The sequence below is a fragment of the Danio aesculapii genome, chromosome 19 (genome assembly GCF_903798145.1).
Source record: "Danio aesculapii chromosome 19, fDanAes4.1, whole genome shotgun sequence".
Taxonomy (NCBI): domain Eukaryota; kingdom Metazoa; phylum Chordata; class Actinopteri; order Cypriniformes; family Danionidae; genus Danio; species Danio aesculapii.
In genome coordinates, this window is record NC_079453.1 from 19,172,153 (window position 1) to 19,190,125 (window position 17,973).

The following is a 17,973-nucleotide window of genomic DNA, read 5'->3' on the forward strand; positions in this document are numbered from 1 at the left end:
AGACCATAGAGGTGTTCATTGACTGCACCAGCAACTGCTTCTAACAAGCCAGATTGCTATGGACTGGGAACACACCGACCGGATTTACTCGGGCGACCGAGGGCCAGCTCTAGGTAAGTTCAAGTTGGTTTATTTCGGTTTTACGCTTCTGTAGTAGAACAAAGTTTTCTTTAGGCCCTCGGTAAAACAATGAGCAGAACGGAAATGCACTCAGTTCTTTCTGCGCTAATTGGGGGGTTTGCATTGTGAATACCTGCTTGCCGGCTTGCTTTGTTTAACTAATTTCGTCCTAATATAATATTTTTGCTCCTTGCTCTGCATAAAGTATTGATTTGTATGACTTTGTTTACTTTTTTGTTGCATCAATCTCACCCTTCAGATATTGATGAAAGCCCCACGCCACACCAGATAGTGTCCATCTATCTATCTATCTATCTATCTATCTATCTATCTATCTATCTATCTATCTATCTATCTATCTATCTATCTGCAAAAATATTCCATTGTTCAGAAGATAATTTTGAGCTATCAGTATGGATATAATTATGAACAAGTTTTAGCACAACTGTGGTTATCATAATCGATCATACTGTTTTATGTTATGTTAACGACACATAAAACGTATTATTCTCGGGGGAAAATATTAACGATAATGCAGAAGTTGTGTTGAGGAAATGCGCATAACAACCGCACACTTCAACTGATGAGAGCGAGCTAGAGATGAAGAGAAAGACAGAACTCGACAGACAATGAAGGAGAGAGGGAGAGGGACTGAAGAAAAATGTCTTTGCTCCTGGTTCACCGTGAGGTCAGTGGCGGCAGGAAGATGAATGTGCACACGCCATAAACCACCAGCAGAGCTCGCTTTTGGCCAAGTTCAGTGTCACCCGCATTGGCGCCCCTTTCTCTTAGAATAGAAAAGAGAAAGAATAATAACTCCCGCGTACACCTTTAATTGCAGAGACTCTCGATAGGATACGTGGTTCAAGAATCTGGATACAGCATGGGTATCAGTAAAAGGAAATTTAAGGCCATCAGGCCATACCTTATATATCAGGTCAAGCTGCCTGCAGACACAAATTTAATTAATATTTTTGGCCTAACATTACCTGAAATGATAATTGGAAGGTATAAATAATATATGTGAGAAAACGACTGTAATGAAAAGAAAGTTGATGAGTTTGAAGGCTTGTTTGTGTCCATCTGTTTATTTGTGTTTGTCTGAGAGAAAGAAATCGTAAAGGTAGGGGGAGGATCGAGGTCAAAAGTTTACAGCAGAACAAGTAGCTGTCATCTGTTCTTGTAGAGCGCAGTGCCACTTTTATAATGGCACAAAAGATGGAATAGCTGTGAATCCCGTGAGTTCTGGTATAACCTCACGATGAACTCTGCAAGCTGGGTGACCCTAAGTTAGCATCCCAAGAGACTACCTACTCCGCCAATTCCAAAGATTGAGTATTCCGTTTTTATTAAGGGATTTGATTGGTGAATTTCCTCTGAATAAATAGTATTTGATGACCAAAAGTTCAACAATACATTTGCATTTACAAATGGTAATTTCGGAACGAGTTCAGACTTCAAAGGTGTTTATTGTTTAGCACCTTGAAAATTAACATTCGTTAAGTTTAAATAAAGAAAATAAAAATACATAAATCAATATGTAGTAAAAATACTATGCAAGTAAAACAATTATGTTTTAGTAATATTAAATCTAACCAGTATAGCGAGAAAAAACAAGGGAGCCGCGAAATTAAGAACTGCAATAAAATGATAAAATACAACAAAATTATAAATATAAAAATAATATAAAATAATATAATTTAGCACTCGTCACTTTGGGAAGAATCAAAAACGTTACATACAAGTCATAAACAAACATATATATCGCGAATAGATAAAACCTTCTGAGAAACGTCTAAGGTATCAATTTGTGGAATAGAAAATGTACAGAATAATTCAAAAATCTGATTTCAAATAAAATTGTCTAAAGCTTTGTTTTATGTTCAATTTGAGTGCAGGGGGTATATAGACGAAACGATGACAATTACTAATTCATCTTATAGGACACCAGAGATAGTACGGCAAAGCACAAAATTACACGGGGAGGTGTGTAATTGCGGGATACAGCAAATCATGCGGTTGAAAAAAATTGATAAAAAGCAAACAAACATTCAATAGGAGTATAATTTTGCAATTCTGTCCTCAAATATGATATCCTAAATACTATAGTATTTTCTACAAGGGGTTGGGTCAAGTGAACATGATAATACGCTGGATTAAACTGAACTTGAAGCCATTGTTTAAAAATGATTTGTTGTTTTATAAAGATAACATTTGTATAAAGTTTGCTGGCAAAATGTAATTTGCCATCTACATTATTAGTGTTTTAATTATTTTAGTTGGTTTAACGTGTAAGCCTATTTATATATTATTTATTGGCAGCTTCTCGTTTTACATAATACAATGTTTGTAAAATTCACCTTTAATACCCTGAGAGATATTCAGTTGAGTTAAAACAAATTAATAACCCATAAAGGCATTGAAATAACCTTAATCAAAGATTAATAAAATATTCTTTTTTATTCTTATTTATTTATATCAGCGTGTTTGGCTTTAGCCCGCTGGTTTGTTTAAAAGAAGAGAGCGGTGTGAATAAGGAAAACAGACGACATTGTATCATTTTATATGCGGCTCTTGTAAATTATTATTTTGATAATTGTTATTATTTACTTATGCATATATTTTCTTTTGATAAAACCGTTTAGTCAAAATAACTTAATTGTCGTTACAAATCCTAATTTATTTTAAGAAGTTAAATCAAATACAACAACATTATTATATTATTATAACATTGTACGTTGTACTACTACGTTGTTGGTATAGATTTGGCATATGCTGGTATGTGTATATATATATATATATATATATATATATATATATATATATATATATATATATATATATATATATATATATATATATATATAAATTATTAATACGCTTATTAAATTAAAAATGTATTTGTATATATGTCGACCTCAAGAAGGACGCTGTTCCCTGAGTGGATAAACGAAGTCCAAGGCCGGGGTAAACGCAAGGTCACCACGTCTAACAAATATGAAAATGTCACCTTTTCAGAGGGCACGCCTTGTTGTTTAACAAAGACTGTCAATGAACAAGATTAATAAGCGGCGAAATGGACACTGAGTCACTAAGAGGTCAAACTGAAGTTATCTCTGTACAGCTATTAAAGAAAGTAGACAGAGCTGTGCTATAGATGAGGAACAGCACGTGGCGCAGTTTAGTTAACATAAACATCGAGCTGACGTGGATATTTAAACATAAGTTTTCAGCTCAGAATGGCTCTTGATTCACTATATGGAAATCCTAAGGAATAAGAACTTAGAAACTACCTGTCACAAGAGGGATGCATCTTTATTTTCGTTTATCTAGGCAGGAAACCTACCATGTCAGCTACAGGATTGGCGATATTTTGTTCAGTAACACAAGGTAGGGCTTTTGAGTTATATTTTAGAGTTGATTAATCGTTACAATTCAACAAATTTATTAGAAATATAGTAATAGATGAAATACTTTTTGTCGGTCATTTCACAGAAAACGAGAAGTAGATGATAAAAAATATTAATAATAATTGCCGTTTTATTATTTTTATGTTTATTATATTGAGATTGATGTTAATAAGATGTTCATTATTATTTTATTATTTTGAGCGATTTTTAGATCATTTTATTGCCATTACTATTGTATATATAAGCATCAACGTGTATTACTTTAAATACAAAAAAGCCAACTAATATATATAATTGATAATACAAGCTGTGGCTGCTTGCAGATATGGTGGCTAAACAGGTCCTGAAGCAAAGACAAAGTTAATTTGTTGTCATTTTATTTGTTTGCTTTACAGTATGTCCACTTGAGTTTAACTGGACAGTTTTTTTTAGAAATTATATAGGCCTATGACAGCACATTTTGTCTACTTTGAGGCAGTAAAGAATACCACATTTCTATATTTAGACAATTTTTTTATTTCTTGCTTTGACTGAAGATCTATGATAAACTAGAATAGAATATAACCGCTCGTGGTGGATGCTTTCGGTACTTTGACTGCTGGGCAGATCGTCTACTGATGAGATTCCGCAAACAGTTTACGATGTAAATGGTTGGACACCCAAACTTAAGTATTTTTTTCAATCGTGACTGTTATAAGTTAAAACTAAAGCCTTACGATGGTAATGCTGTTGCTTGTTTGAAAAACGTTTCTTTGCTACTCATTAGCAGGTGCATAGTTAGTGTGAGTACAATGAAATAATTGCTTTTGTGAAAGTGGTCGTGGGCCTTCTTATTTTGAGCAACCTAAAGAAACTGGGACGTCCCTGAAAGGTACAAAACCTCGGGTCGTGGTACACAACAAACGAGATTTTTAGCACATTTATCATTAGAAAGGGCAATAACAGTGCAAGGGGATGCTTTCGTGATAAATCATGTCTTGTTACACTCAGTTATTTATCAATGTGTAACATTTAACATAGTCTACATTTAGCCAGTTTTGTTTTCTGTATGATGCAGATGATAACTGTATCGAATTAATTTCTGATATGTTTTTATTTGATAACAAAAACGACGTACAGACCTCCCGAACACATTTTTGCTGTGCTGATGCCTGGCTTGCCATTGGTGCTTGTTTACACGATGCCAACAGGAGGCGCTGATTGGTCGCATTTCTCACGTGACCGAGCAACTTTGTACATTTGACAGAGGAGTAGGTGGGTTTTGGAGAGATCAGAAAACGACAGCACCATAAAAATTAGAATTGTTGCACTTTTTCAAATTAATGATCATGAGTTCCTACTTGATCAATTCAAATTACATCGAACCTTCTTTCCCACCCTGCGAGGAATATCACCAGAACGGATACATGCCCGTATCCTCTGATTATTATGAACGGCCGAAAGACGCGGGCTTCCCCCATCACGAGGAGGCATCATACCCGCGATCAAACTACCAAGAGCCGAGCTATGATTACGGTAATGTGTCAACCAACGATCTCAACGATTTCAGCGACCGTCATCACGCGCAACCTCAATCCGTTCCGCAGAATCATGGACCCCGCCTCACCACAGAAAGCTGTGTAGGTTCGGATGGAAACAAGGACTGTAGCCTCGTGTCAGACGCTCTCCCGGGCTCACAGAAGAGTAAAGAACCAGTGGTGTACCCCTGGATGAAAAAAGTCCATGTTAATACCGGTAAGTAATGTACACGAACAATAAAAGCTCTAGAAGCCCTGAGGAGGGCGTTCGTCGGAAATCGTGTAGGTAACCCAGTTGTAATTGCTCATTTAGAGGATTTACTGCTGTCGAAATGAAGTCGCGGTGATTGGGAGTTTTCGCAAATTTAATTCCCTCGATGTCCACCATTTGCTATTTGTTCGTATGACCCAAAATAAAATATGTTCATAAACGAGATAACACTAAATAGTCCTTTTAATTTAGCAATTTTTGACGCATGTTGCAATGTTACCAACATTATTTAAAGATCGCGTAAGCTATGAGGGAATCATCATCGGAGAGCGATACATTGTTTCTTACTCTACTCGTTTAGTGCTCTACAAATATTTTATAAGTGTGCTAATTATCCGACATCTCACTAATACCTGAGAATGTCAATAACACCTGCTTGGTTATGTGTTTGTGTGTTTAGTGACCGCCAGCTACTCTGGAGGAGTGCCCAAGAGGTCTCGCACCGCCTACACGCGCCAGCAGGCTCTTGAGCTTGAGAAAGAGTTCCATTTTAACCGATACCTGACTCGACGTCGACGTGTGGAGATAGCGCACACTATGTGTCTTTCTGAGCGTCAGGTGAAAATCTGGTTTCAGAACCGCCGCATGAAGTGGAAGAAAGACCACAAGCTGCCCAATACAAAGATCCGCTCCTCGAGCTCTGCACCCTCCAACCATCACGTGAAAACGGACGCCACTCAGCAGCAGCAAACGCTGCTTCCCACGCCGTGTTCCTCTAACCTATAGTGCTAGAAGCAAATCGGCACAAACGGAACTGAACAGGAAAGAAGAATACATAGCAGTATTTGGATCGGAACTTCACAGGGTTACTTTTTATTCAATGTCCAATGTGGCAACCTAACCTCGCATTCACAACCTCTTCCTCCATTCATGTTTGAGTTGGAAATCCCATCCTTCCTGTAAAATAGTTTTGCCTCCCTTAAAGGAACAACAGTAGAATGTACTTTAACTTGGACAATGGCTCGTTATGTTTTCTGTCTTTAACCGAGTCACTTAGTCTTGCTTGTGAGGATCAACGCTATAGTGACGCGTGTACAAACTGAAATTTTAACATGAAGGCACAATAATAGGAATAATCTTCCAGAAGTAGTTATCTCATTTGTCTTAGTATCATATTTTAGAGTGTTGTTAAGTGTATTTACGTCATCAAAGCTGTGAATATTCGTGTATTTGGTCATTTGTATATTGGTAAGTTGTTTTAGTAAGCCTGTGTGCAAGTAATTGTAGGCTAATCGTGATAATAATAAATATGACTTTATTGTGAATTATATTTCAAGTTAATTCGTATGACCAGGATGGATTTTGTTAATGGGCTGTTTCCTGAAGCTTGATAGCAGTTTATTAGTTATTTTATTCTATAAGAAAATCCTAAAAAGCACAGACTAAGTTTTTACCTCTGACTAATTATGTACAGCGCTATTTAGATCAATGATTAGGTTTGCTTATTTGTTGGCATTACATTATACGAGTTTACGGAAAATGTGCACTTTACAAGTCAAATTACTTTGATATATATATATATATATATATATATATATATATATATATATATATATATATATATATATATATATATATATATATAATTCCCAATACTATCGTTTTGGCTTTAATGACAAATTAATATTGATTGTGTGTTTTAACGCTCCTTGAGCTTGTGATGTCTAATTCTGTTCCACTTATTATTTAAGAATAATCTTTAGTACACATCGACGTAGTTTGCACCGCCCGATTGCTTCATTTTAATATTCCACATAAGGTAATTTATTGTTAGAGTTAAATGGTCATTTTTTAAGCTGCTCCATATCTAGCACATTTTTATGCCATCCAAAATAAAATTTTGCTTTCCAAAATAAAAACTTTCTCCTGAAATCTATTGAAATGAATTAGAGACGGACAGTAGACTACATACTGGTTTAAACTACTGATGGGGTCAGGCAGAGGACACAATTAGCTGTCCAATCATCAAACTAAGCACTGCGTATGACCCCTTAACCTTTGACCTCGGCATTTTCAGCACCCTCTAGACCATGATCTTTTTACTCTTCGAACACATGGGGCAGTAGTGGAACTTGAATATGTATTTGAAAATTCAGGGAGAAACCAAAAACTACTTCGTGTTTAGGTATAGCGTACTTTGTGCGCCTTAATTGACATTAAATATAAAGTTAAAATCTGCAAAATTACTCGCGCTGGAACAACCTTTTCAAAGACAATCTAAATTTCTTAATAAAACACAAACTATACAATAGATTACTTAATTTGAAAAAACGAAAATAATGGTAAGTTACAAGTGATTGCAAATTAGGTATCATATTTTGGTGTTTAATGTCAATCTACACACAGACAACAACATCAACTTGACTTTTGAATCCGAACAATATCTGGTCTGTTTACCACTTTGTGGAACTTGAAATCTGCGTGGGTTTTTTACTATTTAGAGAAAAAAAACGCAAACTTCGGCCCTTAAATAGTCGTGGTCAATCATCATTGATTGAAATCTTGACAGACAGGAAATTTGAACTTCCATCATGACATCAGTAGCTCACCTCCCAATCTACCATACTTAAATTTTAATTGACTGGCTCACATGACCTTATTAAATAATAGATACCCCTTGGTTAGAAATAGATACTGAAGGTTCGGTGGGATTTTTCACTTTGCAGTTTACCGTCGATTTAGCGAGAACTGGAACCGACCCGGTGCTTATTTTCCGGTCAGTCTTCAAGACGAGGTTTTTAAATCTTATTTTTTTAAGTTTACCACGTGCATTAAAAACTTAGAGTGAGACTACATTTTTACACGTTTGTTTGTTTATTAGGCTAAACTTTTTGTAGCTTTTGTATCTTCAATGAATTACTGTCATTTTTGAGGTTAGATGCTGATGGCAAAGTGATTTATTGAAGTTTGTGTGAATCACTGTAATTTTGTATTTGGTAATACTTCAGCTATACTTTTCGACTTAATGAATATTTTAGTTACAAGGCAAATGCAAACCGGTGCAATAGTACATTTTATTATTATTATTATTATTAACATTATAATTATAATTATTATTGTTATGTTTTAGCTGTTCATAAGACGGATGTGTCAGTCTCTTGTGTTTTGTAACAAAACATAGGCTACTGAATTGTGCAGAATTAAATTTTTGCCATCCACATTAAACAAACGTTTTTCGAATTCAGGGTAAAAACATTTAAGCAGTCCAAGATCATTCTCGTTTTTATTGTCACGCTCTTCAAACTGCGTTGATCTGTACATATTTTTCATATATTGTCTTCGTCTGCGTGTGGTAGTAATTTTAGTTTGCCTTAAGAGCTCCAAATGTCAGCGATGAAAACAGATTTGTTCTTTCCCCTGGCGAGACTCCATGCAGGTCTGCAGTTCCTTATTAAATAATAGCCTACTTATATAAAAAAATAAGTAAATAATAATGATAACAGTAAACATAACCATAATAATAATAATAATAAAAAGACCGGAATTGTTTAGTTTATTTCAATGTGGAGTGAGTATGTGTGCGCTCTGTCCTGGTCAGAGACAGTCCCCCAGGGACTTCGACAGGTTTGCGGTGTTTCTCGCAATACCCACCCCCCAAAAAATTACAAATAATAATAATAATAAATAAAACCGGGGTAATTCTTAGTTATAGCAATCAGAAATTAATAAAACAATAAATAAATAAATAAATAAAAGTCCGCGTGTGTGTGAGGGAGATTTAAAAGACACTTAATAAATCACATGACATCACAGTAATTCAACTCTTTCAATTTGAAGATCTATAACGCACTGCTATTGCACTAGAATCAAATAAGTTAACGCGGTCTTAAGTCCTTTATTTGAATGTAGAACTAAAATAATAATATAGTTCAGCACATGTTAAAATCTGGAAAAAAACATTTGTACTCCAAGTTGTGGCTTTTCCGAGAACAATGCATTGGTGCAAGGGGGGATCTGTCCTGCATCGCCGAGGTGATTAATTATCTACGGGACTTCACAGCGTCTGTGGATGAGCTTTCAGCTAAACACTCTGCTGCCGGAAAACAAGCCTCAAATAGTCGTAAAGAGAAGGCCTCTTTTCGGGACATGTCTTCTTTCTTTTGTTTGTTGAGGTAGACTTGATAGATCACGGCTGTGTGAAAAGATGGTATGGCTAAAAGTTATTATATCTAAGTAGCCTACCTTCTAGTGTTAAAACATGTTCAGTTTTTTTTAGTGTGTTGCAGTGTTGACACAAGCAAGCTCACAGATACCAGATGTGTTTACCACCGATATTAATAACATTAACTTCCATTACTTACTTGACTGATACACCGTTATCACCGAGAGAGGGCCACCTTGCACACATATATATTAGATTTTAAAATATGTCAGGCAAATTACCAAATAACTTACGTTGTATTTTAAGAGACATGGTCAAAGGGCAAAATCGGCTAAAATCTTTTTTTTATTGATTTTGTATAGAAATAATATTATTTTACCCTATTGTGCTAATATGATCTATTCCCTTTTCCAGTATCAATGCCATATAAGCAGACTATTAATGTAACGAGGTCCAAATATATTTTTAAAAAATCTGGGATGTTTTAACACAAATTTGGTTAAAACATGGACAAACCAATTAAAATTTAATCAAGCTGGATTTGTCCATTTTTTACACAAAATTTTGTTAAAACGAATGAAGATTTTTCTGAAATATGCTTTTATGGATCCAACCTAGCCAACAAACATTAAGGTTCACGCTTTGTTTCTGCTTAAATACAACTCAAAATAGTAGTCCATACATGCTGCTTTTATCTTTGTTATCCGACTAAAAGGGGACGAACTACACTCGCCATTAATGATTCACAGATAAAAAAGATTTCCTCTTTAAAAGACGATGGGTCACGTGAGTGGGGCGCATAATATGGTTGCGATATTATGATGAAGGGGGTGGATGGCATACGAACCCCGGTCTGCTGTTGTGCTGATAGCGCTAGTCTACTTCACCACAGCGGGGCTGGGTCATTGTGGACTTGCAGTAATGCCGGAGATATAGGGAGAGAAAAAATGTAAAAGAACGAAAGCACCATACGTTTTGCGGATGATGCTATACAGCTGTCATGAACGGATATGTTTTTCCACACTGAAAAAGACAGAAAGTCCTGCGCACCGTGAGGATGGATTTTATTTTGAGGTATTTCCGCTGATTGTTCATTACTCTCGTGAGTTTTTGTGGCTCAAAGAGAAGGTAATTTAGCGTACAAAGGCGGATAAACATAAGAGAGAGTAGGAATCAAAATATTTAAATAAACTCAACTTAAAGCATTAGAAAATCTACCTTTTTTCATCTCTTAGGCGGCAGTGAAACAAACATTACACTCGTAAATGTGAACCTAATTGTTACATACATTAACATAAATGTAACATTTCTTTAAGCAGCACTGCAAATGTAATATTGTATACAAAGAACTATAAAAGCTTAGACTGAATTTTTAAATAAATGTTTTCAGTGGGAGATCGTGCAAAACAGATTATCACTTACTTTCACTCAAGTTGAGGAACAAATGCTTTTCTTATTAGCAATACGTCTGTATTTAACAAAAGATACATTTAAAATACACGTAGTAAAAAAACATACCGTTAAACAAATTGTATAAAACAATACAGTTTATCACAGATATTATGGACTACGATCTATAGTTTCTAAAAACACTTTTTTCTTAAACAAAAAAAAACTCTCCCAGTTTTTTCGATGTATAATTATGTTAATTATATATCCTTAGTTATTTATATTTTTTTGTTTGTTTGTTTTCATGTTTTGATTTTAAATATGAGAATGATTGATGATGATGTCTTTGTGTTAGACGTGGACTCGGCAACTCTTGTGTTTGGCTGTAAAGCTCTTTAGCTCGTAGTGGGAGTGTAAACTGGGTTTTCTCAGAAAAATAAATCACAAGACAGCGAATAAAGCTCAACAGAGCAGTGGCGGCCCGTTTGTTGCGGAGCCTCGCATGGGAAACGAGGATATAATATAAGGAGTATCATCCAGAAGCACGCTGCGGCACGGGGTCACGACGCCCGAGTCTTGATTTATGGGCTGGGGGACTTAGGGCAGCCGCTGCTCGAGAGCTAATGACTATTCGATCTAAATTCTCTCGAAAGGAAACAAAATGGAGGAGAACTCGATACATTTTGCTTGATGTTTTATTCCTTGTCATATTTCTTTTGATTTATTTATTATTTTTACACAAGCATCAATGTACTTTATGGCTTTAAAAATAAATCTATTATTTTGATTTAATTGGTTTTCCCCTTTATTTATTACATGCATTGACCTGTTTGTAGTGCTAGTAACTGCATTAGCAAAAGGTGTAAGAATTAAAATATAGATTTTTCATTCAGGTGTGAGAACAAGTTTTTTTTAGTTTGTAAGCTAATTGGTGTGAAATACCATGAACGTTTTGCAGTAATTATATATATATATATATATATATATATATATATATATATATATATATATATATATATATATATATATATATATATATATATATATATATATATATATATAAATAAATAAATAAATAAATATATATATATATATATATATATATATATATATATATATATATATATATATATATATATATATATATATATATATATATAATAGATTTGGTTTTGTTGTGGAGTGTATAGATTGCAGTTGCAGTTTGCAATGAACTTGTGCAATGAATTGCGATAAATAAAAAATAAAATGTAATGTTTTGACATGAAATGACAGAAATGAGTGGTAGAAAAACGCGTTTATTAATTTTTATCATTAATTTTATGTACATCACAAATCACCCAGTGAGTCATAACGTTGCATTATTATTTACATTTCTCCTTGTTTTTACTGTTTTAAAATGAAAATGCAACAAAGAAATTATGCTTTTTTCTTGTCATAGATCTCCCTACAAATGAATGTGCCCCAGTACTAAAGCAACGGGAGCTGTTTTGTTTAAGGTGAGCTCTCTATTGCATTACATAACTTTAATACATACACACACGTACACACATTATATATATATATATATATATATATATATATATATATATATATGTATATATATATATATATATGTATATATGTATATATATATATATATATGTATATATGTATATATATATATATTTATATGTATGTATATATGTATATATATATATATATATATATATATATGTATATATATATATATATATATATATATATATATATATGTATGTATGTATGTATGTATGTATGTATGTATGTATGTATGTATGTATGTATGTATGTATGTATGTATGTATGAGTGTATGTATGTATGTATTTATTTATTTATTCATTTATTTCGCACATGCACAAATAGAAAACACACCACGGGGATCTTGGATCAGCATGAGAAATGTGTATATAAAGATATATATACACACACTTACATGTATATTAGGATATAAACCCAATACACACTAAACTGTAACTATTGTCTATTTTGACAATTTCTGGAATTTTTACAAATAAATCGGTAATTTTATCTAGTCTACATTTCGATTAGATTTCAGCGCCATCAATGAAACTTCTTAGTCATCATTCTATTGAAAGAAGGGGAAACAATAGCGTTAATGTCCAAAAATGCTGAAATTGTAGGAAAACACCATACGCAAGGATTTTAAAATCCCACTCACCAACCCACGCCGCCTGCTCTTTTCTCTTTAGTTTTGGTAATCTGTAATCCAGGGGTACGGACATATAGAGTTTGACCAAGAAAATAGACAAGCTGATGTTGGTAATTCATTTGTATACAAAACCCCCCTCCCACAAACCTTTGATTTTATTGCTGGTAGTCCGTGGTCGAATCCTAATCATCAATTTTTCATTTCATTTGTTGAATGAATGGATCTTACTCAAATCTTTCAATGTATTATTGTTGTTTTGATTACTGATGCTACGATTTATAAATTAACTTGTAATTATAAATATTCTAAGGCAGTCCTTTTATGACGAATAGCAATTGTGTTTCAGTTTTAAATTCTTTAATAACCGAAACAACGTTGATACAATCAAGCTTACATTTGACAAACTTCTAACAAATTGTCTAGTTCTAAACATAATCTTTAAACTGTAGATTATATTACGTTGTGTTTATTCCGCACTGACTGTTTACAAGGTAGTAGGACTGCTTTTTGTGCTTGAGAAGGCGCTTAATTTGCATGATTTTTCTTCTCTACTGTGACGTTCTGTTTCGAGGGAGTTCATTGGGGTGTGCATGAGTATGTGTTAACGTGCTAGTTTGTGCACGTTCGTGGAACAAGAGAGACTCACTAGAGCGCAGCCCATGGTGGCATTTAGTATAGATCCGAGAACTCAGGCGTTCATTTAGCAGAATGTAATATGTGTGCTAGTGTGAATGTGCCTAATCCTTACGAACAGGGCGCACGAGACAATTTTAGTTATCTAGCCGCTATACTGATCTGCGTCAAAAAAAAAACTGAAGAAAAGGAATCTGAGACCTCGAGAGCTGCTTTACTGCAGATACGTCCCATGACTACTGCAAGTGCAGCTCTTGCTTTATTGTCCTCTCGATTTAGCTTTATCCTGGACCGCTGTTTGATCGATTTCTGCCGCTGAATGAGAGAACTCGCGGCGTGCTGCGCGCTGCTCGTCAGAGAGGAAGGTAAGCAGGACAGAGGCAGGGTTCTCGCAATGCTGTTAAATGGCGAGTTTGTGATTTATGACCGCGCGACTGAAATCTCGGTTCAGGGAGAGTTCATACTCGCACACACTCGCTCACTCACAGTCAAGCCAGATTCCTCCCGTGCAGCAGCTGGGTCTCTTGCTTTGTAGCTTTAGCTTCTTTTATTTTAGCTTTCCATGTGTATTATAGTGCCAGAGAGCGAATTTTTGAAATTCAAGCATAGATGGCTGATTTTTAATCTAAAGAGGCCTCTTTGTTACTTTTTATTTAATTAAATAGTATCGTGGTGTGACGTTATGGCCTGATTTCTGTTTTATAGCCGTTGTGGAAACTCGATTTTACATAGAATGCTGTTTATATTGAGCCGATTACTACTGTATTATCATTATTGTTGTGCACTATTGATGTTGAGAAACATGCAATTTTAGTCTATTGGCATAATTTTTATTTATTTGTTAATTTATTTTATATTTGTTTATAATCTTCGTTTTGTTTTGTTAATAAAAGTTTATATACAAACGTGGGTTTGAGATATATTAAGCAATGTATATATCTTTCGAATATAAAATAATACTTTGATGCAGGTTTTTATTCGTTTCAGTGGTCACGAGCTTCCGGCGATAGCATTTTCCTGGCTCGGTGACCCCTTCATGCGTCCACTTATGCCAGTTACAGTTACCATTGTACTTTATTTGGGGTTGGCGATGAAGAGCTCATATAACGTGGTTATGGGGACGCGTGTTAGCCCGGTTTTTCAGGTTTTCTGCTACTACTGCTTTCGAACCCAAACAATACACGCAAGGGCTTGAATTTTACTTGTCACGAAACACCTTACGAACTAAAATCAGATGAAAGAATAGCATATAGCTAACTAATACATAACATTTGTTTAAAATATGAAATTGTGTAGGTAACAATTGACTGTTGCTAATTAATTAAGTTTAGCTGATAGTTTATTTTAGTTCTCATGACTTAAATTTGCAACAAAGTTCTGTTTTTTTTTCAGAAAATAAATATTGTTTTAATGTGCTTATGTGCATAAAAAGGTTTGGTTGTTTCAAAGCAAATTTGGATAAAATAATGACGCAAACAGGTTAGCCCTGTTTTTTGAGTTAGCCAATATTTTTAAATTTCGACGAAACAAATTAGTTTTTTTTAGACTGTATTTATTTTTAACCGGGTTGTTAACATGGCTTTTTATTGGAAAGTGTGATTGAGTTTCATTGTTTAAACGGCGATCATGTTCTTAGTGGTGTACAGTTATGTTGTCTATTGTCGCAGATGACCATGAGGTAAGTGGTGACCGGCTCTCCCAGCCTCGCCACACTGTCAGACGAGCTTTGAAAAGTAAGATGGATAGGCCTCATTTTCACCCGCTCACCGTGTCTTCTCTCACCGTAGGTTCACCCGTAGAGCCCATTGGCGAAGAGGTGTCACGTGACTACGTTGGGCCAATGTTCTTCTACAAAGGTGTCAGGACCTTGTCAGAAAGAGAAATAAACATTGGGAAACGGCGAGATGCAAAAGGCAACCTACTGCGACGGCTCGGCAATTTACAGTGGCTTCCCCTATCAAAGCGCAAACGGTTTAGGTTATGATGCCAATCAGCAGCAATATCTCCAGGCCATTCATGTGGAAAGTGAGTACCATCGACCGGCCTGCTCTCTGCAGTCCCCTGGTATATCTGCAGGTCTGCACAAATCCAATGAAATTTCCGAGGTCTGCCAACAAATTAACGGGACACAAGCCCCAGTACCAGACACCTCCGACAACAACCAGCCCCCTACTGCCCCTTCTGGACCAGCGTCCCCCAATTCCATGAATCAAAATCCGAGCAATGATTCCGCCGCAAAGAATCCAGGACACGAATCACCAACACCATCCACAAGGAAACAAATTTTCCCTTGGATGAAGGAGTCCCGTCAGAACACAAAGCAGAAATCCTGTAGTATCATTTCAGGTGATTACATAAACCACATTACAGCATCTAAAATTAAACTTGCATAGATATTAATATGTTCAACTGAATATAAAAAACGAATACACGTTATCGCATCTAATTTTAGACAGTTTATTTGTTATTACAATTTATTTAGCATATCTGCTGTCACTTTTGTAAAAAAAAAAAAAAGGTCTGCTGACTGATATCATGTTAAATGCATTGCCTAGAAATGCATTATTCAATTATTTAAAAGCCAAATTCCGGCAATTGAGGATACAATTGGATAGTGATTTATTGTATTATATGCATGATGTATTATTGAAAAGATGTAGTACTTTTCCATGGCGCAGTCATATGGTGTCTGATAGCTACAATAACAGCACTCAGTCTTGTAAGCAACATTAAAGCAATGGATGTATCATGTACAGATGTTGTGCAGTAGGGACCATTTACTTGGACATGCGCAATAACGCTTTCGTTTTACTTTTTTGTACTCATACAGTAGAGAGCTGCGCTGGAGACAAGAGTCCCCCTGGTTCGGCCGCCTCTAAGCGCGCTCGTACAGCATACACATCTGCTCAACTCGTGGAGTTGGAGAAAGAGTTCCATTTTAACCGTTACCTCTGCCGACCACGACGAGTGGAAATGGCAAATCTGCTTAACCTGACGGAAAGGCAGATTAAAATATGGTTCCAGAATCGCAGGATGAAGTACAAGAAAGACCAGAAGGGGCTTGGAATGATGCCCTCTCCTGGAGCACAGTCTCCTCACAGCCCAGTATCCTTGTCATCCGGGGGCGGAGGAGGGGGTGGGAGTGCATATTTAAGTTCAATGCATTCTTTGGTTAACAGCGTACCCTATGACTCACCCTCTCCAGCATCCTATAACAAACCTCAGTCTAATACGTACAGCCTTCCCACGTCATATCCTCCTCTAAACAACTGCCCGCCTTCCCAGAAGCGGTATCAGGGGACTGGTACAGCCACTCCAGAATACGACACGCATCATCTACAAGGCAACAACAATTACGGAACGCAAGTGCAGGGCAGCCCTGTCTATGTCAGTGGCGGTGGAGGTTACTCGGATTCTTTGGTGGGTATGGGGGCCTCGGTTTTTGGCCTGACGCATCTACCGCATCCATCTCAAGGCAATATAGACTACAATGGCGCTATTACCATGGCAAACAGCCATCAGCAAGGAGCGTGCGATCCAAACCCATGCACATTCACAGACCTAACACCACACTATTCTCAGGGAAGAATTCAGGAAGCGCCCAAACTGACGCATTTATAGTGGCGCTACAGTGTATTTTGTCCCCGTCAACGGCACACATTTGGGTTCCTTGTATTGACTGAATAGCTGCGTTTATTGGGTTCATAGTTTTCCTGACCTTGCCTCAGGTGAAACGACCTTGTTGTTGGTTCTACTTTACACGTTTAGAAAGGAAAATGAAGTTCTTCTAAGCTCAAATGCCATGGTATCATGGGGATATATTTAGGCCTTTTTAAACAAATCCGATACAGGGTAAGAGCAAAACACAATTTTATATGTTATGTATAAATGTGAATTTAAGTATTCAAATTTGTTCGCAGTCCACGATTTCTTTTCTGTTTTGCATTTTGCACTTGAGGAAATATCCATGTTATTCAGCAGTCTTAAAATACAGCGTGAGTGTCTTTAAAATGTATTTATTTGTTTCCATGGCCAGTAGATTGTGTTATTTAGCCCAGTTCCTCCAGAAAATGGGTAGAAGGGAAACACTTTTCCCTGTAATATCAAAGGTGAAACACATGAACAAATAAATGTAAAAAGGCAAGACTATTTATGAAAGGTCAAAGTGTTCGAATACTAGTGTGTGCGAATGTTAACCATGCCATGCTTAAACAGTCGAAAGTCAACGATCAAATGCTCATACTTTTTTATTTGTTCAAATATTTAGGCATTCCATGTTAGATATTCCATGCTGCTCCACTTCTGAAAAAAATAAATAAATAAAAGAAAGAATCTAACT

The 17,973-nt window shown here is 35.7% G+C and overlaps 2 protein-coding genes across 4 annotated transcripts; both read left to right on the top strand.

Moving 5' to 3' along the window:
* Positions 1–22: 22 nt before the first annotated feature.
* Positions 23–17,971, top strand: hoxa3a (homeobox A3a). Of its 3 annotated transcripts, none has more exons than XM_056479152.1 (4): positions 23–113; positions 12,251–12,308; positions 15,422–15,980; positions 16,465–17,971. In XM_056479152.1, the coding sequence occupies exons 3-4, from the start codon at positions 15,539–15,541 to the stop codon at positions 17,253–17,255; spliced, it is 1,233 nt and encodes a 410-aa protein (XP_056335127.1). In that variant the 5' UTR covers positions 23–113; positions 12,251–12,308; positions 15,422–15,538; the 3' UTR covers positions 17,256–17,971. The 3 variants fall into 3 exon arrangements, with proteins under 3 accessions (XP_056335127.1, XP_056335128.1, XP_056335130.1); XM_056479153.1 differs by lacking the exon at positions 23–113 and adding an exon at positions 8,364–10,494; XM_056479155.1 differs by lacking the exons at positions 23–113; positions 12,251–12,308 and adding an exon at positions 13,603–13,999.
* Positions 3,714–6,583, top strand: hoxa4a (homeobox A4a). Its single transcript, XM_056479159.1, has 2 exons — positions 3,714–5,264; positions 5,719–6,583. The coding sequence occupies exons 1-2, from the start codon at positions 4,853–4,855 to the stop codon at positions 6,042–6,044; spliced, it is 738 nt and encodes a 245-aa protein (XP_056335134.1). The 5' UTR covers positions 3,714–4,852; the 3' UTR covers positions 6,045–6,583.
* Positions 17,972–17,973: the final 2 nt, after the last annotated feature.